At 38.2% G+C, this 21922-nt stretch overlaps 1 protein-coding gene across 2 annotated transcripts in view; it reads left to right on the top strand.

The window, feature by feature from the left end:
- RIMS2 (regulating synaptic membrane exocytosis 2) overlaps window positions 1-21922 on the top strand; it is a 565766-nt gene that overhangs the window by 140596 nt on the left and 403248 nt on the right. Inside the window, exon 6 of one of the 2 annotated variants that reach the window (XM_049773842.1) lies at window positions 17193-17503. In XM_049773842.1, the coding sequence (XP_049629799.1) occupies window positions 17193-17503 (311 nt within the window). Of the gene's footprint in view, window positions 1-17192; window positions 17504-21922 lie in introns of those variants that run through there. The other variant, XM_049773835.1, reaches the window with a different exon arrangement.

The raw sequence follows: 21922 nt of genomic DNA, 5'->3' as shown, positions 1-21922 counted from the left end.
CCCCTCATCTCCTTTCTTGTCTTCCTCTTTCTCCCTACCCTCTCCTCCTCTTCTCTCACATACCCAATATTTCTCAGTGTTTCTGGCTCTGTTCTCAAAAGTAAACCCCTGATGGTGCTCATGGGACCATATGTGATGCCAGGAATCAGGGAGTAGCCCCTCTGGTTGCATTCAGGCCAGTTGCATTACCTCTTGCATTTTCTCTGCTGTCTCAGAATCCTTTTCCTTTTGAAACTCAGTAATATCTTTTTGTGTGTATACATACACATATTATATTTGCTTTCCCACTTACCAATGACAACTTTTGATGCTTTTATGTTTCATCTACTGTGAATAATGTCATGAATGTGGGCTTACAAATATTGCTTCCGATTTTCTGATTCTCTCTGTTAAGATGAGGAATTGGTGGATTATATGATAATACGTCGTTGAGAATCTGTTGAGGAATTGCCATATCATTTTCTATAGTGACTAAACTACATTTTTACACTGTACAAGACTTTAATTTCTCTACAAGTTTGCAAACACTTGTTATTTCCAGTTTCTTCTTTTTTTTTTTTTTTGGCCATACCTGGTGGTGCTCAGGGGTCACTCCTGGCTGTCTGCTCAGAAATAGCTCCTGGCAGGCACGGGGAACCATATGGGACACCGGGATTCGAACCAACCACCTTTGGTCCTGGATCGGCTGTTTGCGAGGCAAACGCCGCTGTGCTATCTCTCCGGGCCCCAGTTTCTTTTTTTAGTAGTCTGTCTAATGGGTATGAGGCAGATGTTAATTTACAAACATTTCTTTTATAACATTGATGATGTCTTTTGAGTGTATAGCATTTAAATTTTTTCATGAAATCCAGTTTGATGTTTTTCGTTGATTGTGCCATTGGTGTCAGATTAAAGAACTCAATGCTATGCCCCAGGCCCTGTGCCTTTCCCTCTGTTATATTCTAGAAATCTGTAATTGTAGGTATTGTCTTTAGGTCTTCAGTGTACTTTGAGTTAATTTTTGTGTTTGATGTAAAGAAAGCATCTAACCTCCTTGTATTTTGCAAGAGGAGATTTTTCTTAATATTATTTGTTGCCAAGATTATCTTTTCTTCATGGAGTAGTCTTGCCATTCTTATCAAAAATCACTTGGCAAGCTGGAGAAATAGTGCACTTGGTAAGATATTTGCCTTATATGCTGCTAACATAGGTGTTATCCCTGGCACTTCATATGGTTCTCTCATTGATCTGTATATTTTTATGTCAATACCCTACTCTTTGTTGTGGCTTTATATTAAGTTTGGAAATAAGCAACTTTTGAACTTTATTAGGAAAATCATGTCTGAATGTTATTTATAGTTGCCAGAATCAGCATCAGTTATATTTTGTTTATATACTTTTATGTTGGATTATTGGGTCCTACCCTACTCAGTATTCATTCACCCTAGGGTGTGATCTGCTGATGGGAATACTAGGTCTCTTTCTACTTGGTATTTCTTCTCCACCCTAGGGTGTGGTCTGGTTCTTGCTAATAAAACCCCAGGTTTCAGGAAGGCAAGGGCTCATTCTTTGGTTTTCCACTAAACTGCCTTGCTTCTTAGGAGCAGAAGGCTTATGTGGTGGAATTCTTGGCTTGACTGTTGGAATTCCTGAACCTGTTCTTGCCCCCTTTCACTATGTGGATTATTTGCTGCATCAATGTTTGCTTCTAGATCTACAGACCTATGACTCTTCAGATCCTAGTTTTGGAGCCTGAGACTTCCTTTACACTTCTATGTATTTATTTAGAAATTATAAATTTTAATCATAAAATTATATATTAATATACAATATATATTAATATATCATACTTTTATGATTTATAATTATTTGTAATTATCCATAAATAAATAATTTATCATTATTTATAAATTATAATGTATATATACATGGATTTAAGAATAAAGTTCAAAAGTTGCTTATTTCCAAACTTAATATAAAGCTACTACAAAGAGTAGAGTATTGGCATAAAAATACACAGATCAATGAAACAGAGTACAGAAATTAAGTAATTGTCTTTTGGGTCAAAGTCAGCAGTATTTAATAGGATTTACAATATTCGGCTCTGATCAGTCCTGCCAGGGCTGAGAGGACCATATGAAGTGCCAGAGATAATACCTATGTTAGCAGCATACACTTCTATGTACTTATGTATTTATTTGTTCATCTCCTGAGCAGTGCTCAGAGGTCCAGGGGCCACTCTAGCAAATCCTGGCCACTTTGGCAGCAATCCAGACTGAGGGCCAGCTCTATTGGTGCTGCTCGAGCTCTGCAGTGCTCTGATTATACCTGAGCTGCTGGGGTGGGGTGGGGTGGTGGGCGGAGGAGGGTGTCCAGAACCACACCCAGTTGGGCTGCAGCCACAAGGGCTATATCTGGCAGCCTGACACTAAGAGCTCACGTGATACTGATGGTCAAACTCGGATATATCAAGACATGTGCACTAACAGCCCTCTTGCTGTCTTTGTGACTTCTCTAATCTTCAAATATTTTTTGGTTTGTTTTGGGCCCACCCTTGGCGCTCAGGGAACTGCATGTGGTGCCAGGGATCAAAACTGGGTCAATTGCTTGCAAGGCAGGTACCCTGCCCTCTGTATTCTCATTCCTATTTCTTTATTATTTAAAGATATAAGTATTGGATACATTTATTCAGATGATAAGAAGGTGTAAATAGGATTTTATTTATTGATTTCTCTGAATTTTTCTATTTGTATGAGGAAATACTAGTAAACAAGTGTAGTAGTAATGTTTTAATAAAAAAAATCTCTTTGAAGTTACTCATCACCTAACTACTCAGGATTTCCTTTAGCTTGTTCCAGAGCTAAGAACACTAGACCCACACAATGATTAGTGGTTCATCTGTCACACTTTAGCAAATATTATCAATCAATTATTTAGTCTTACTTTTTGTCCCTGGAGATATCTTGTGTAAAGTTGTATAAAAAAGGAATTGGGAAAATGTTTGTTTTAGGTACCCACGCCACTCCTCATTTATACTGATAAAATTATTTTGCCTCCCAACAACATTCAAATCATTTTAAATAAATATCTTAGAATCGCATATTTACTTTTTTATATGGGACATAAACTAATGGACATAGACTAAAGGGAAAATTAGTTATTTTTAGCCAACATATTTATCAAATAAAATCTTCCTAGAAATGTTTTACACTACTTTGCATTATAAAATGAATTTTGATGATTTTAATGTGATTTCAGTCATCATTTCACAATTGATTAAAGTAGCATAAATACTAATTTTATTAGAATTAAGAAATATAATTTTATTATAAATATCAAAATATTTCCTATTTTAATGATAGAAATATAATACAGCCACTAGAGCTTAACTTTTGGATGCTGTTTCTTTGTGGATTCAAGTTTCTCAATCTTGGGTAGAAAGAATATGTACTACCCATGGGGTAAATTCCTGTGATTGATTACTCTGGTTCAGTTTTGTTCATGCAGGCCCTTAACACATCTGCCACCTCAGTCCCAAAACAACCAGAATATGGATAACCATAGTTCTGCATTATCTTCACCAATTAATTACTAGGCAAGTCTCTGGGAGCCTAATTCCACCAATAATTCTGTTTTCAGTATAAATGGGAAATGATATGGAATATCTTATTGATTGCTCACCTTGTATGATTTTCTATATACCCTCAGATTTTCACAGTGTGCTGAATAATGCCTACTGTGATGTTGTGGACTGTACAAATACAGCTATACAGTTTAATAAAATTGTACCCATGGACTTTACCAGTTAGCATCTGTTTTTAGCTGTTTTTTTTTTTTTTTAATGCATAATTTTTTTTTATTTAAACACCTTGATTACATACATGATTGTGTTTGGGTTTCAGTCATAAAAGGAACACCACCCATCACCAGTGCAACATTCCCATCACCCAAGTCCCAAATCTCCCACCTCCCCACCCAACCCCCGCCTGTACCCTAAACAGGCTCTACATTTCCCTCATACATTCTCAATATTAGGACAGTTCAAAATGTAGTTATTTCTCTAACTAAACTCATCACTCTTTGTGGTGAGCTTCCTGAGGTGAGCTGGAACTTCCAGCTCTTTTCTCTTTTGTGTCTGAAAATTATTATTACAAGGGTGTCTTTCATTTTTCTTAAAACCCATAGATGAGTGAGACCATTCTGCGTTTTTCTCTCTCTCTCTGACTTATTTCACTCAGCATAATAGATTCCATGTACATCCATGTATAGGAAAATTTCATGACTTCATCTCTCCTGATAGCTGCATAATATTCCATTGTGTATATGTACCACAGTTTCTTTAGCCATTCGTCTGTTGAAGGGCATCTTGGTTGTTTCCAGAGTCTTGCTATGGTAAATAGAGCTGCAATGAATATAGGTGTAAGGAAGGGGTTTTTGTATTGTATTTTTGTGTTCCTAGGGTATATTCCTAGGAGTGGTATAGCTGGATCGTATGGGAGCTCGATTTCCAGTTTTTGGAGGAATCTCCATATCGCTTTCCATAAAGGTTGAACTAGACAGCATTCCCACCAGCAGTGGATAAGAGTTCCTTTCTCTACACATCCCCGCCAACACTGTTTATTCTCATTCTTTGTGATGTGTGCCATTCTCTGGGGTGTGAGGTGGTATCTCATCGTTGTTTTGATTTGCATCTCCCTGATGATTTTTAGCTGTTTACCTGTGGAGCAGAGTACTCATTTTTGTTGATGTTGTTCTTGTAATGTAAGAATTCTTAGCTTTAGCATTATGAATTTGTACAAGCTCTTCAAAGCCAGCCTTGATTATTGCTTATGCATTGATTATACCTAAGTATAATTAGCTAAGATAAAACTTAAATTAATAGTCAGTGAATTCTAAGATACTACTTAGGATACCTAATATCTGAGATAATAACCTATGTTAATGATCAGTTTTCTTATAATACCAGTAACTTTCTCTTTTGGTGGGAGGGGCCCATCTGTTAGTGCTCAGGACTTAAACCTGACTTTGAGCTCAGAAATTACTCCAGGAGGAACTCAGGGGACATAGGTGGTGCCGGGGATCAAACCCAGGTATCTGTTTGTAAGGCAAATGCCATCCCTGCTGTACTGTTGCTTGAGGTGTTTGTCACTTTCTTTAGCTTCGCCTGTTTTGCTGCTTCCAGAGTGATGATTTTCTGTGACTGTGTCTGACACTGCCCTCCCAAGGGCAGATGTTCTCCGGGTTCCTACAGCAGTTCATTCTCTCACAGTCGAAGTCCCCTTTCCATAAGGGTTAGCTCTCTGATGGCATTTTCTTGAGTGTCTTCATAGCTCTTTTTTTTTAAACTCTGCGGAGAGTTTAGCAAGTTGCAAGCAGTAGAGAGTATATGATCAGCAGGCTCTTAGGATAGTTTATTTTATTAGCCATTGAAATTTGGGAGATGAGTATAAATGCAGGGTCTCCTACATGCTAGGCATGTGTTTACCATACTAGCCATCACCCAACAATTAAGATAGTTTATTTTGTTTGCTTATTTGTTGTTGGCTTTTGGGCCACTTCCAGAGGTGCTCAAATTGGCTTAGGAATCACTCCTGGCGATACTCAGGGGATTACGTATAGTGCCAGGAATCAAATCAACATCAGCTGTGTGCAAAGCAAGTGTCTGACAGTCTGTATTTTATGTCTCAAACCGACAAACAGCTGGAGAGATAGTAATGAGTAGAACATTTTGCTTGCATGCAACAACTTGGTTTAATTCCCTGGTACCACGTATGTTCGCATGAGTTACAGAGTAAACCCTTCCTGAGCACCACTGGGTGAGGACTCCCCTCCCCCAAAGAAGCAGAACTAAAAAGCTTTTGTGATAGAACAGATGTGCGATCAGAGAGGGCAAGATTATACCTGAAGTTTTGGTCATGGCAAACTTGGAGAAGGATGGAGAGTCAAGCTATTAATTGCCACAATTAGGACTGTGGATGAAGCAATTTTGAGGGGGAGGCCTGTTCAAATTTAGGCCTGGCTCTGCTTTTTGAAAGTAACTTGAAATATAGTACACTCACTCCTAGATATAAGGCGATGCTTTTCTTCAGCTTGATTGATTGGGCCACACCTGAAAGGTACTTGGGGGCTTTTCTTCCTTGTTGGTGCTTGGGGAAGCATGCTGTTCGGAAGAATTCATTCCTTTGAGCACTTCCCTAGGTTCAAGGCTATACTTTAAATTTGGCACAGTGATGTGATGGTGTTTGTCTGTCTTAGATGCCCAGATGGATCTTTCCTTACATTGAACCCCACTTTCAAAGTAGGTCAGGTGTCTGGTTATGATTTTGTGTTATTAAATTTTTTAGTTCAGGGAATGAGAATCACAATTTGCAAAAGGGAATCCATATAGTAGGAATATGAATCCAGGGCTTCCTGAAATTTCTGGAAGAAATCATGGAGGATCCCAGCTAGTTTGTCTATTAATCTTAAAGCTTTAAAGGCTTACTGATGAGAATCTGAAAGGCAGGTAAATGAAAGTTTATTTTATGAATACCCCAAATTCAAACTCCTCCCCTGGGATGGCCTATTGACTTTTATATTAGTGCAGTTTGTTGGTTGTGCCCTTTATTTTACATTGCCACCTTACTTCACTTTGCAAAAAAAACATTGTCTTTTGTAGCTCAGGTTAACTTTTCTGTAATTGTTGTTTCTTTTTATAGGATGTCCTCTTTAGAAATGACTATGCTCTGTTTTAAATTTTAAATAAAACCTTATGGATACAAGAAAAATTCAACTTGCTATTTTTCTACTTTAATTTGTAATTTTACTTTAAATGATTGAAATAACTTTACTGTCATATAATTTATGTAGTATCATTGGTAAGTTCTTCAAAATGATCAACTGGGGCCGAAGAGATAGTACAGCAGGTAGGATACTAGCCTTGCATGTGGCTGGCCTCTGTTTAATCCCCAACATCTCATATAGTCTCCTGAGCACTGCCAATAAAAATTCCTGAATACAGAGCCAGTAGTAACCCCTGAGCACCACTGGGTGTGGAAAAAAAAAAAAAAGAAATAATCAATTGCTGACTAGTGAACAATTTTGAGTCAGTGCTCTGCAATAGAAGATAATCATTCCCATTAATATAAAATTATGTAACCTAAGGTCATGTACTTTTTCAACTCTCTTAAAATTCATTAAAATTATTGTACTTTAAACTGAAATGTTATTTATTTTTAGGGGAAAAGTAGGTTAATAATATACTGTGCAAAGAACCATTTGATCCAAGTGCCACAGCACTGACTAGTGGGGAAACTTGATCATTGCAGAAATGTTCACTGCCTTCATCTTGCTGCTATATATTCTCTCTCTCTCTCTCTCTCTCTCTCTCTCTCTCTCTCTCTCTCTCTCTCTCTCTCTCTCTCTCTCTCTCTCTCCCCTTGTCTTTTCTTTACAACTTCCTTAGAGAAATCAAAATGTAAAATTGAGCAATTAATTGAAATCATATTTAAGTTCCAAATATTTATCATGAAGGGATCATTTCCAAGTTAGATAATAATCATCGCAATCAATACGATTACATTTTTCTTTTTCTTTTTTTCCCCACAGTTTTCTGAATGACCACTTTGGATTGCAGCCTCTTTTGTAATTATTTGGTAAAATGTAAACTTAGGACAGAAAGTTTATAAAATGCTTCACTGACTTTGATGGAAAAACAAATAAATGCTCATGAAGAAATAGATACTGAGGATTTGTCATTTATGCTCCTTCTCATGCCAGTCCTCTGCCATGCACATTTTCCTCTGTGATTTGTATCACTAAATTTTAATTTGATATTGTAATTGATTATTAGTGAATACAAAAATGCTTTTTATTTTGGCTTGCGAAACTCACTGAACTCTCATTCCTTTCAGATTTTATTTATAGCTGTCTCTTTCCCTCTGACTTATTTCACTCTTCATTATAGTCTCCATCTCTATTTATGAACAAAGTTTTATGACAATATTTTTCCTAATGGTTGTTTGGTATTCCATTGTGTAGATGTACCATAGTTTATTTATTCAATATCTGTTCTTTGGCACTTGGGTTGTTTCTGGATACTGACTATAGTGAATTGTGTTACAATGAATATAGGAGTGCAGAGGACTTTTCTGCATTGTGTTTTGTGCTATGAGTGGTATTGAGGATCATAAAGTGCTAAAAATTAAGTTGTATGTCAGGACATAAAATGCCTTAATGCGTAGAACTGAAAAACACTAGAGTTTAGAGGAAGTAGAAGGGAGGTTAAAAGTTTATTTGTACACAGAGTGGTAGAGCTTACCAATTTTCTATAGTTTTCCTGAGGCTTTTAGTGTAAGTTGAGTGATGGTTGTTTTTGGTTTTGAGGTTTTGAAATTGTATGTTATATTGCAATGTATATATATATACATATATATTCAGTACTATTGACTTCATAGCATATGTAAGATGACTGTATTTTTAGTTTAGTTGTCTCTCATTTTCATTATGATTTTCTGTCTTTTCATGAATATTTGGCATTTCAACTGATCCAAATCTGGAAATAGATCCATAATATTAGAAAATAATAGAGCAGTTGAAGCTGCAGCTCAGATATTGTATTTTTTCTAATTTCCAGCTTAACTGCTCACTTATCAGGTTGAAGGAAGGAGTACTCAGTAGAACAGCTGTCTCAATTCTTAAATTTCATTGCTTGCAGCTTGGAATCATGTGATAACATGATTTTTGTTCAAAGAGCAAAGGTGTTCTTTCTAGGTTGGTTCTTGATGCCTCTGCAGTGAGCAAAAAGTCATACCAGAATGCTGTGACTAGCATATATGCTCAGGGACTATTTCTGGTAGAACTGGCCACATAGGATGACGAGGACTGAACCTGGGTTGTCCAGCTGTGTGCAAGACAAGTCCCTTACTTGCTGTACTTTCTTTCTAGCCCTCAGAATCTGATTTTAAGTGAGCACACAGATGGCTTCTTCTCACCCAATATTTGTTTTGTAATCTCATTCTTGATATTTTCCTCAGGCTCTGCTATTTTTTTCCTACTACCAACTTCACTTAATCCTGTGCTAAACTGAATGTGGCATTAATAAAAGGGCTTCTGGAAGTAGCATCAACTCGAGTGGTATATATAGGCCAACATTCTTTTTTATTTATTTATTTTTTTTGGGGTCACACCTGGCAGTGCTCAGGGGTTATTCCTGGCTCCAGGCTCAGAAATTGCTCCTGGCAGGCATGGGGGACCATATGGGGCACCAGGATTCAAACCGATGACCTCCTGCATGAAAGGCAAACGCCTTACCTCCATGCTATCTCTTCGGCCCCAGGCCAACATTCTTAAGCTTTTTTTTTTTTTTTTTAAGTTCTGTAAATACATTTAAACTGCTATGTGTATGTGTGGGATTTTTTTTTTTTTTTTTTTTTTTGCCAGAACCACAGGTTAAAGGACAAAAATTTAGTCTCTTGCCCTGAAGATTTATCTTGGTTGGGCATTTCCTTTTTCAGCTTTTCCATACCTCAGCCCAAGCATTGAGGAAGCAGCCTTTTCTGGCCATGGGCATTGTCTGGAACATGTGTCTGCTGTTGACTGGATGGATCCCTGCTTGGTATTTGGTGACCATTCCCTCAGCTCTGAAGTGTCCAAATTGCAGTGCAGCTGAGCTGAGGTTGTCAGCAACCCCTAGCCAGAAACATTGCCTTGAAACTGGTCTCTTACCTTTGGAGCAGGGATGACTGATTCCTGGGATGCTGTGAAGTGACCAAAATAGGAAACTCAACTTATTGCTTCAAGTTTGAGGGTACCTGGGAAAGTGCTAGGGATGTGGGAAAAGGATCTCTGAAAATCTCTTTCCCTGGCTTGGTTCTAGTAGGGAAAGAGAAAAGGGGGACAGCGAGGCAGACACAGCAGCAGTTTGTGCCAATGTCTCCTTTCCTGACTGGGAGCAGGAGGTGTGTGTATGTCAGAACCAAGGGGCAGGTTTTACTCTTTGCAGCACTTGAATTTCTGCACGTTTTGAGAGGCAGCAATGTTCGGTGTGCCACCAACTAGCACTTGACCAATTGTCTTGGTGTGGAAGCCTCACGCAAAGATACTCAGAAGCTACTCCCTGTGTGCTGCTTGTGAGTTGCTCCTAGTGGTGCTGAAGGGGGACCTTCCCCTACTGGGGAACAAACCCAGGCTTTCCATAAGCCAAGTATATCTCAATCTTCTTGCATTATCACCCCATCCCAATACCTGAGGTTTTGGGAAGAGAACCTTTAGGGTGTCTTAGCCCCACATCTGATAAGTACGTTACTCAGCATGATCTTGCCCAGGCCTCCTGCTTAGAACTCTCCTTCCATCCAGTCTAGCCTGATGAGTGCAAAAGTCAGTGCAACAAAACCAACCTTGGCTGGCACTGTTGAGAGCCCCAGCGTCACCCAGGACCCTCTTGGAAAGCAGTGAATTGAGGGGCCATGGTATTCAAAACAGAGATTTCAAACCTTGAGTCATTATTTAGCGCTCTAAACTTTAGGGCAGTTTTCAGAAAACTAGCTACTAAGCAGCTGAGGAAAATCAGCCAAAAAATGAAGTAAGCAAGCTACTTTTCTTTGTGAGGGATTTCTGAGATACAAGAGATGTGCTTGTAACAACCGAGGCTTGGAGTGGTTCTGTATTGAAACTGCTCTTGCCTTTTCTGGCCTGCAGATAGATGTCAGGAGGTGTAGCTTGAATCTTGCCTCTTGCAGGGGCATCTAGGAGAATCTTTCCCCTTGTTTCAGGTTATTAGATGAACGCCTGTCTGTAACCCATGTAGAGATTATAATGACCTCATAATTGCTTAAAGAAAATGTTTGATACCGGATCTGTTTTAGATCTGGACCGGTACTTCTGTTTTCTAAGACTGCCCTTAAAGGGATCTGGGAAGGCACGTTGGTGAGCTGTCCTCACTGGTGCTGACTTGTGCTGCTGTTCTGCTGGGACAGTGAGGTAATGCCTACTGGCCTCCCTGGGCTTCCAGATCCCTGTAGGTTTCCTCTCTTTGTTTGTGCCCCAATGCAGCCCAGATGTTGAAAAGAGAAGCCTAAGGGTTGTGTAGCCTGAGAGAGCAGTGTTTGTGTGGACACAGGCATGTATCTTTTCTCACCCAGCTCCTTCCATACTCTGTGTCAATTGGACCCCATTCACCAGTTGTTTGCAGTGTCTGGCCTATTCTAGACATCTTGCGAATGTTGTAGTCATGTCTACATAATTAGTGAATTTTGGTTTAAAAATCATTTTCCCATCTTTGATAATTGGAGATTGATGGTCTAAATTACTTTTGTGTGTAAAGTACAGCTCGATGGAAGTCTGTGTGAAGGTAATATTGATCGTTTTGTAGAGTGTAATTGCTACGTTGTATTCAGTGGTGAGTTGGTAAGTGGCAACCACTGGTTCTCTATCAGAAAAAAATGGTTTTTGTGGCATTTCGCTGATTTTGAGCAGAACTGGGAGGAGGTGTACAGTCTCTGAAAGCTGACCCTGAGTTATCCCTGAAAGTCTGACTGTGTTTGAGTTGTAGTGGTGTATGGTGAAGAGAAAGAAAGGGTTTTGATGAGAGACTATGCAAATAATATCATAAGCGTCACATCCAGGATAGTGCTAATGATACATACCCAACAGAGCAAGTCCACTGTAAAAAGCCAGTTACTTAAGGTAACCATTCTGAGCTCACGTCTTCCCTAATGAAGCAGGGCCCCCACCCTCACCCCACCCCACTCAGCAGGGTCAAGCAGTGCTCTTTTCCTGTGCTTATTAGCTTCCCTGTATTTGGGCTCCTGATTTGTCATTTGGGGTCCTGAAAGAAGAACATGAGAGCAACAGAGATGGCAATAACCCACATGATGTCACGGTGAATCTTTGCCTAGCACATTGTCATGTGATTTCCATGGCCATCCCGGATGGCAGGGAAGGTTGGAAATGGAGTTTTCTTTCATAACAAATGCATATGCCAGCAATAATGGGAAGCTCACAATATTATTTGCACAGTCTCTAATCAAAACCCTTTCTTTCTCTCAATTACTCTATTATGCCCATTCACAGGTTTTGCAGAATTTAAGTTCTTTTCAATGTGCTAAGCATAGTTTTGAGTTTTGCTTTCTTTTGACTATTCAGCTTAGCCATCATATTGATCATTTTAATGGGAAGATAGATTTCTATCTTTCTCTTTTTAATTCCCACAAGGATATTTGTGGATGGAAACATGCTAATAGAGACAGGCTTGGATAATTTGAAAGTGTTCCTCCCATCTTTTAATATTAGTATAATAAACTTGGCTTATTTAGAAATGAACATAGTACCTGATAACTTTGAATAGGATATATATCTTATTCTGAGTCTAGGTATTTTTTGAGAATAGTGAGAAATAACAACATTAAAGAATAGGCTTCTAGCTCTGGTGACTTCTAAGCATAAATATCTCTACAAGATTTTTAACAGCATTTGTCATGATACATTAGCTTTAGCCCAATCAGTTATAGGTTATCCTTAACAAAGGCTTTGTTATTTTCATCTCCAATTAATTAAATTTTGATTCAGAAATATGGAATTTACCCCCAACGTCATCTCACTGAAGCATTTGTTTAGTGCTTGCGACACAGTATTCTGTGTCCTCAATAAGTTAAGTTTCTGTCTGTGCATTAGATTTACTGAATTGTAGATGAATAGGGAGTGAATAGTCCAAAAAATAGTCCAAAAAATAGACTAGAAAAAGTCTAGTCAGAAAAGAGCCCCCACTGTAGGCAGTGCTTTGAGTAAGGAAAGAGCGTCAATTTTTGACAAATGTGTGTTGAGGATCCGACATCAGAGGTCAGCCTGCAGGCTTTATGCTCACTTCTTTTTTCTTCAGAGCCACCAAGAGGTCATAGATAAGGAAGACAGAGCCCAAGTGCTTCTTTATCTTCTCACTTGGACACCGTAGACATGATACCATTATTATACCATTAATAATTTGTGCTGAGCTCGTGGCCTCTTTGGAATTTAGACATCTGGGGAGTCTGAGCACTGTAACTCATAACCCAAAGTACTCAGCAAAGCAAGGTGGACTTAACTCTGCTCTAAAGTTTCCCAACTTTAACAAACCCACAAGTTCCCCCCTTAAAAAAAAATAGCAAAAGCAATTCTGGCTTCAGGGTCCCTTCTCAGAATTTCTAGTTGCATCTGTGTGTGATGACACCAGCAAATCTTGACCACAAATTAGTTCACATGTGCTGCTGCTGTTCCAAGATGCCTTGCTGAGAAACTGTCCTACAGACTAGGTCTTCAATAGTCAGTCTGTGGACTGGAGTCAGTTTGGTCTGCAACTGTAGGCAGGGCAGCTCTTGCACCTTCTAATCTCACCATATGCTTTAATCACTGCTCTGCCTCCTTGGTTATAACTGTTATGGATGGTACACAGGATGGGTGCCTCATCTGTAGGTGTAAAATTTTGAGGAATGCTGCACTAGACAATGGTATATAAACCCCTCTTTTGCAACAAATAATGACACATGGATATGTGTTATCTGGAGATAATAGTGAGTGGATATTGGGCTCATGGATTCACAGACTTTTCCCTGAAGTTACCAGGCACAGCTCATTCCAGATGGAGTCAAACGCTCATATTCTCTCTAGAGCATAAACAGTGTTTGCTGTCGGAAAGAGACCTGGTGGCATGCATATATTTTAGCATAAAATATCAAGTAAAAATGGTACAGTGAGTGGGGTACTTGCTTTGTATGCTGCTGATCTGGTTTGACCCCAATATTCCACGACTTCTCCTAACTTCCACCCTCAACCCATCAGAAGTAATTTATGAACATTGCTGAGTGTGGTCCAAAAAAATCAAGTAAAAGAGAAAAGTTGAAATTCAGACTTCATTAATTTTCTTTCTCTCTCTCTCTCTCTCTCTCTCTCTCTCTCTCTCTCTCTCTCTCTCTCTCTGTCTCTCTCTGTCTCTCTGTCTGTCTCTGTCTCTGTCTCTCTCTGTCTGTCTCTGTCTCTGTCTCTCTCTGTCTCTCTCTCTCTCTGTCTCTGTATCGTCTCTCTCTCTCTCTCTCTCTCTCTCTCTCTCTCTGTTTTGTTTTATTTTATTTTACTTTGGGTCCACACCTGGTGGTGCTCAGTGATTACTCCTGACTCTGTGCTCAGAAATTGCTTCTAGTTTGGGGGATTGAACCCAGGATTGAACCCTAATCTGTCCTTGGGTCGGCCACGTACAAGGCAAATGCCCTACCGCTGTGCTACCACTCTGGTCTAAACTTCATTGATTTTCATGGGTTTTTTTTTTGTTTGTTTGTTTGTTTGTTTTTCAGTTTAAGTGTGCCTTTGATTTTCAGAGAACAAGGGATCTGCAGTACCTGCATTTGTCACAAGGTGGCAGAAAAAAGCTGTAGTTTTATTTTTTTTAATTGTTGCTGGCGTTTGATTTTTTTTAGATTGATTGGTTTGTCATATCTGTAGTTCATGTTTTCAACTGAAAGAAGTTTGGACTCTGAGGCAATTTCTAGGAAGTTTGAGTGAGTTATTGGTATTTTGATATTAAAAATGCTTTCCTGATTCCTTTTGGAAATAAGGTAGGGTAGGATGATAGTACAAAGGGCTTCTACAGTGCATGCCTGGTGCCCCATCACAGCCCAAGCACTGCTTGGAAGGAAGTTCTGGTGATCTATAACTCCAAGGGCCTGAGTAGAACTGCATAACTGAGTCAAACACTGAATCATGAAGTCAGGATGCTACATACCTCCTTGAGGGACCCCTGGGCACTTCTTGGCATCCACTCCCAAGGGTCATATCCAAGTTATTGTTGACTCATTCTGTATAAAATCAATGAAACATAAATCTTATATAAATAAATCTTATATACCCTCTTCTAGTGCAGCATTCCTCAATATTTTACACCTACAGATGGAGCACCTGTCCTGTGTACCATCCATAACAGTTATAACCAAGGAGGCAGAGCAGTGATTAAAACATCTTATATATCTTACACACAGAAAAAGATAAGATATAAGGTCTCTTTCTGACAACAAACAAACACTGTTTTTTCAATTCTAGAAAATTGAATATGAGTTTTTTTTACTCCATCTAAAATGAGCTGTGCCTGGTAACTTCAGGGAAAAGTCTGTGAGTCCATGAGCCCAATCTATAATTTAGCACAAAACAAGAACATGAAATATTCTGTTATTTTCCTTTGAAGGGTATCAAAATAGTTTGAGTTAATATGCATTAAAATATATTATTTTTGGTTTTTGTATATAGTTTGGCAGTGCTCAAGGTTTACTCCTGGCTCTACAGTCAGGGACTACTCTTGGTGGGGACCAGGGGTCCATATTGGATGCCAGGTCAAGCCATTTTGGCTTCATACAAGGAAACCACCTTGTACTATTTTTCCAGGTTTTTTTTTTTTTTTTTAGTTTGTTTATTTTGGGGCCATACCTAGCAGAACTTAGAGCTTAATCCTGGTCAACTGCATACAAGGCAAATGCCTTACTCATTGACCTATGTCTCTAGCCTAGCAAAGTAATAAACAGTTGTCAGATTCAGTGTTGTATGATATTGACTGTGAAAACATAAACTGGAATAATTTTTCCGATAAGCAAAACTTGTAATATTTTATAAGGATACTGTTTTATCAGTTTAAAGTATTTTGACTTTCACTTCAATTATGTAAATGGCTATTTAAACTATGAGAACCAGTGTTTAGTAATCTGGAGAGCTATGTAAGAGCAAAGCAAAACAAAACACTCACCTGAAAAATGAACTCAACTCATCTTTTATTTCATAAATACTTTTTATTCTGACGACTTGGAAGGATTTTTTTAGAAGAGAGTGAAGGTTTTCTAGCTATACAAATATTAATTGAATATCATATTCTAAGATTTCTGGTGTCTCTATGAAAGAAATCAAGTGTAGGGCCAGGGAAGTAGCACAGGAAGTCATGTGCTTACTGTTCACGTGACTAGCCTCAGTTCAGTACACAGCACAGCATATGAACCTTTGAATTCTGGTGAAAGTCACTCATAAGATCAGAGCCAGGAATAGCCCCTGAGCTCTCCCAGGTATAGCTCCTAAACAAAAGAAAAATCAACTGGGAGTTGAGAACAGGGATAAAAGTAGAATTGCTTTTTCACGTGTGCAGCTTTTGAGTTTTAGAAAATGAACATGTTGGGGCCGGAGAGATAGCATGGAGGTAAGGCATTTGCCTTTCATGCAGAAGGTCATCGGTTCGAATCCCGGCGTTCCATATGGTCCCCCGTGCCTGCCAGGAGCAATTTCTGAGCATGGAGCCAGGAATAACCCCTGAGCACTGTCGGGTGTGACCCAAAAACCACAAAAAAAAAAAAAAAAGAAAAATGAACATGTTTTGGAGATTTTTTTTCACAGTAATGTGAATAAACATTTCTGAACTATGTATTTAAAAATTGTTAAAATGGTAACTGTTATGTGTTTTTAGCAGTTTCCTATAATAAATAATAAGCAATTTATTGCTCATTTTTTTCTTAATGGAGAATCGATAAAATTTTCCACAGGTTTTATTGAAGATTAATGACATACCAGGCTTTGTGCAAAGTTATTTAATTTAATATAAGTTATTTCTAATGTCTAGGTCTCAAAACCATAATGAAATATATTTTAACATCCCTAGTACCATATTTTAAATGAGAAACAAATTTTTTATTTTTGATTTTGGGCCACACCTGGCAAGGCTCAGGGATTACTCCTGGATCTTTGCTCAGAAATTACTCCTTGCATGCTCAGGATACCATATGGGATGCCGGGGATCATCCCAATTAGCCGCATTCAAGACAAATCTCCTATCCATTGTGCTATTGCTCTAGTCCCAACATTTTATATATATGATTTAGTATGTTGTTGAAGGTTGTCAAATTTCTTTTTGATGTTGACATTTGGACCCAGTCTTCCTAGTCTCAAAATCTATTTTCTGCATTTTATAGCATGCCCACGTACTTTAAACAACTAACAATTTTCTCTCTACTTTAGTATTTTTTTCACTGTCAATATATTTTGTCTTTTATTGAAATTATTCTGATAAAATTAAAAGAGAGTATATGTTTTTTAATGAATTACAGAGCTCTTTCTTATTTATCTTTTAACTTCAGAAAGAAAACAGTATAATTTTGTTTTTGTTGATTTGAATTTTTGTCTGTCTTTTCGTGTAATTTTTGGAAGCACTAATTTCTTTTCCCCCATGTATTTGTGTGCAGGTTATGTGGGTATGTAATTTGTGCCGAAAACAACAAGAAATCCTCACTAAATCAGGAGCATGGTTTTATAATAGTGGATCTCATACATCACAGCAACCTGACCCAAAGGTTTTTCGAGGACTGAGGAATGAGGAGGCGCCTCAGGAGAAGAAAGCAAAGCTTCATGAACAGGCCCACTTCCAAGGACCCTCAGGTGACTTATCTGTACCTGCAGTGGAGAAAAGTCGATCTCATGGGCTCACAAGACAGGATTCTATTAAAAATGGGTCAGGAATGAAGCACCAAATTGCCAGTGACATAGCTACAGACAGGTAAACATTTTGCTTAATCTTTAGGTAAACCTTATTATTAATCTTCATTCCAAACAGAAATCAAAATGCATAAACTGTTTAGGCAACAATGTGTTACTCTTGGCAACAGTGTGTTGTCTAAATGTAATGGAAGTTACCCATGTGCTGCAAGTGATGCGATGTTCAGAGCTTAAGCTATTATGTGCTGGAGAAACCTTATGGGTTTAGATGACCAGAGTCATTTTTCTCTAATAAACATGTGAACCGGGGAACTTGAGTAGGTGACTGCTGCAGGAAAGACAAACTAGGAAAAAGGCACTGGGTATATAGAAGGATTTTTTTTTAAATGCCTGTTGGAGAGTTTGGATTCATGACACTTACTGGAAGAGAGTCAAGACGGGTCAATGATTTCTCCCAAGGTCTGACCTTGAATTCAGGGATGAAGGGCTTTCCAAAACAGGTAAATACAAATGAAAAAGATTAATGAGCTGGTTGTGTATGCGTGTGTTTTTCGCTGTCTTTATTATTGATGTTTTAGTAACTTTCAGTTTGGAGGACTTCCATGTTTAATGTGTTTCTAGACTTTTATCAGTAGAATTTATGGTCCTTATATTTTTTATCTTTGAAGAGGGAGAATATAAAAATTTTACGGAGAGATGATTTTTCTGTGTCACATTCTTTCGTTTACAATGAAAAGTTAAAGAAAAAAATCTGGTCTTCACTGTTTCTAGTGTCTAGAAGTGGTAGATACATTTCTGTGTAAGTACTATCATGCATTTATAGAACAAATGTAAGTTGTACTTAGAAGATGGGTGTTCTGTGTATTCAGTTACAACAAGTAAGATATCTGGGATATATTTTTCATGGCACTAAATTCATCACTTCAATATATTACAATGTTTTGGGAAAATATAAAATGATGACTTTATTAGGTTTTTTGTCAGCTAGAAAAGTTAATTAATGTAATCCTGGCTTTTGGCAAAATGATGGTTGTCTGGAATATTATGAACAAATTTCAGTTAAATCTTAGGAAACCAAGGCTTTTATATTAGAGAATTATCTTTCATTGAGGTTTACCTTTTGCACATAGTCATTTGATAGTTAATAAGCTATTTGGAAACAATTCCAGTTAACACTGGTAGAAACGTTGTCTTATTTTAGAGAAAAAGAAACTGTCCAGTGTTGGGACCTTTCAAGAGAAGTTTGCATCTTTGGATAACTTTGGCTTAATCTTATTGGAACTTCTGGGAGACAAGGTAGAATAGTTTCAGTGTTGTCCCATATAATGGGCAAGGAGCCTGGGATATTCATTCAGAATTATCTTTAATACTGATTTAAGGAAGTTTCTGGGCATGTTAACTGGAATCCATTGTCCAAACATTTCCCATTTCCTCCCTTCGTCTTCACTCCCTCCCCTTTCTTCCCCATCACTCTTTTTTTTTCTTTCTTCTTCTTCCTTTTTTTTTTTTTTTTTTTTTTTTTTTGCTTTTTTGGCACACACCAAATGACATTCAGGGGTTACTCTTGGCTATGTGCTCAGAAATCACACCTGGCTTGGAAGACCATATGGGATGCCAGGAGATCGAACTGTGGTCTGTCCTAGGTTAATGTGTGCAAGGCAAGAGCCCTACCACTTTAGCCACTGCTCTGGACCCTCCCCATCACCTATTTTGAACGTCTCCCAGGAGTTACTTCTGGTGTGGTGCTCAGTGGACCTTGGGGGACTGAAGCAAGGACCTTTGCATACAAAGCCTGCCCTCTAGTACTTTGAACCTTCTCTATTTCTACTCTGTACTATTTAAAAAACCGTTTTGTAAAACAACCACTAGTGATAGAAAAGAAATATCATACCTGTTTTTAATATTAATGAGGAATTTAAAGAAATTTGGCTTCAAAGAAAGAATATTTTATAGATTTTTTTTAGTGTTTCTATATTTACTGCTTAGTGAAGGCACTGAGAGACTTCATTATGATTTTATTTGAAATCTTAATTACACAGAATGAAATATTAAGAACTGTCTTATGGATAAACTCTATCTCATTGCATCTTTTCTGAAGATATAAAATATTGCCAGAAGTAAATGAATATGAGAATAATGCACACATAAGACAGTTATCTTAGATTTAACATGTGAAGTCTTAAGGCAAGTTAAATTGGCTGATTATTCTCAGTTTGACTTTCACCAGAGCCATTTCCTGAATCTTATGACCTTACTATATGAGATTTATGATATTTGATTATAGCATAATAAAATAAATTACATATGCATGCAGCTAGGAAGATAGGTTTACCAGTAGTTCAAGGTCCTGAGTTCCATCCACAGCAATGCACGACTCCCTGAGCACTGTGGTGTGTCTCTCTCAAGCACTGCTTTGGCCCTGTTGGCTTCAGGAAAACAGCTGGTATCACATGGTTGGACCCTAGATATGTGGGCTAAGCTCTGATAGAATTGTCCATGGGCCTATAAACTCATCCTAGGGGTAGAATATATATGTGTGTATCTATATACACATATACTTACACATACATATATACACATATATGTACATGATTAAGATTTCTCCCATTATAGATATTGAGTTTGGATTTACCTTCCTACCTGTAACATCTGAAAAAAATAGAGAGAATATTTGAAACAGTAATTTTTTTTAAAAAAAGATACAGGACAGGGCCGAAGCAGTGGCACAAGCCTTGCATGTGCTAGCCTAGGATGGACTGCAGTTTGATTCCCTGATGTCCCATATGGTCCCCCAAGCCAGGAGCAATTTCTGAGTGAATAGCATGAGTAACCCCTGAGGGTAACCGGGTGTGGCCATAAACCAAAATAAACAAAACAAACAAACAAACAAAAAGACACAGGACAATGATCCAAAAGCATGGTGCAGAAAAGACAGGTGCACTCCTCTGTTCATTGTAGCACCTCATACAACAGCCCCAATATGGATACAACCAAAATGCCCATGGACAGATGACTGAATAAAGAAACTGGTATGTGTATACACAAGGAAGTACTAATCAGCCACAAGAAAAGATAAAAAATGTGCAATTTGCTGCAAAATTGATGGATCTGAAGAACATCATGTTGAGTGAAATCAGTCAGAGGGAGAGGTACAGACTCTGAATAGTCTCTTATCCGTGGACTATAAAAAAAAACTTCATAGAAGAGTATCAAATGCCCAATGGCAGTAGAAACAAAAAGCAGGAGAACTGGTGTCTAGCAGGAAGCTTACTTCTAGGACGGGTGTTTGTGGAGAATCACGGGAGAGCATGTAGAGGGGAAAAGTGCTTGCCACAGAGGTAGGCTAGAGTGAGTTGGGATGGAAACTGTGAACACTGGTGGAGGGTAGTGGACAGTGGTAAAGAGATAGGTGTTGGAACACCGATCTAAACTCAGTCATAAATATCTTTGTAACTTTGTAATTCATGGTGATTCAGAAAGATACAAAAAAAATAAAGGATGGGGCATTGAGCAACAGAGGATAAATAGCTGGCTGTTGAGAGGACGAGAAAATGAACCCCATTGTTGGCCCCTCATAACACTACTTGGAGTGTTTCCAGGATGCAATGCAGGGAAAGGTGTCTAGGTGCATCTCAGAGGGCTCCCTGCATTGAGAAGACCTGCTCCAAGCATGTGGAGGTATCACTGTGGCTGGATTTTGCCAACCACAATACCAGAGAGGGGAAAGCAGAAAGGCAGGCCATCAGAGGACTCCCTTGTGTATTCAACAGAGAGGGATGGGCACCTACAGGGGAAGAGCCTTAAGGAGGTATGGAGCCTTCCAAGATGTTTGCATAATTCTTTGCTCACCGTTGGCCACATTAAAAAACAGCAAGATTTCTAGAGCAGTGGCTAGAGTATTTGGGGGAAGTTTTGCCTCAGTAATGGGGTATCAATATTAAAATAACTATTTATTGTATACCATATAATTAAAGAAGTGAAGTAGAGATACTAAGACACTAAAATAAACCCTAAATTGAACTAAAAGATGTGATTTATAATATCTGAAATAAAAATATTTGATAGAAATTATGAAAAATTAAATTCTAAGAAAAAGAACAGTAAATTTGAAGAAAAATAGAAATAATTTAAAGTGAAGTAATAAAAATTGAGTAGTACCTTCAGCCAAGAGTTATGAGATAGTTTATACTACTTAGTATATTTGTACTTGAGGGAGAGATCACGGAGAATGCTAGAGATCTTTGCAAAAAAGTAGTCATCAACTATTTTTCAGTTTTCATGAAATCAGCCACACCACAGATCAGAGAAGTTCTCCAGACACCAAATGTAAGAAACCTAAAGGAAACTACTCCAAGGCACACTAAAACCAATTTGCTTCATTCCTTAGTAGAGGAACCATCTTAAAGTCAGCTAAAGAAAGAAGTTTGTGTGTGTGGGAGCAGTGATAGAAATGACAGATTTCTTCTTGGAAACCATGGAA

Source organism: Suncus etruscus, chromosome 5 (assembly GCF_024139225.1).
Source record: "Suncus etruscus isolate mSunEtr1 chromosome 5, mSunEtr1.pri.cur, whole genome shotgun sequence".
Lineage (NCBI taxonomy): Eukaryota > Metazoa > Chordata > Mammalia > Eulipotyphla > Soricidae > Suncus > Suncus etruscus.
This window is presented reverse-complemented; position numbering and strand designations above follow the sequence as displayed.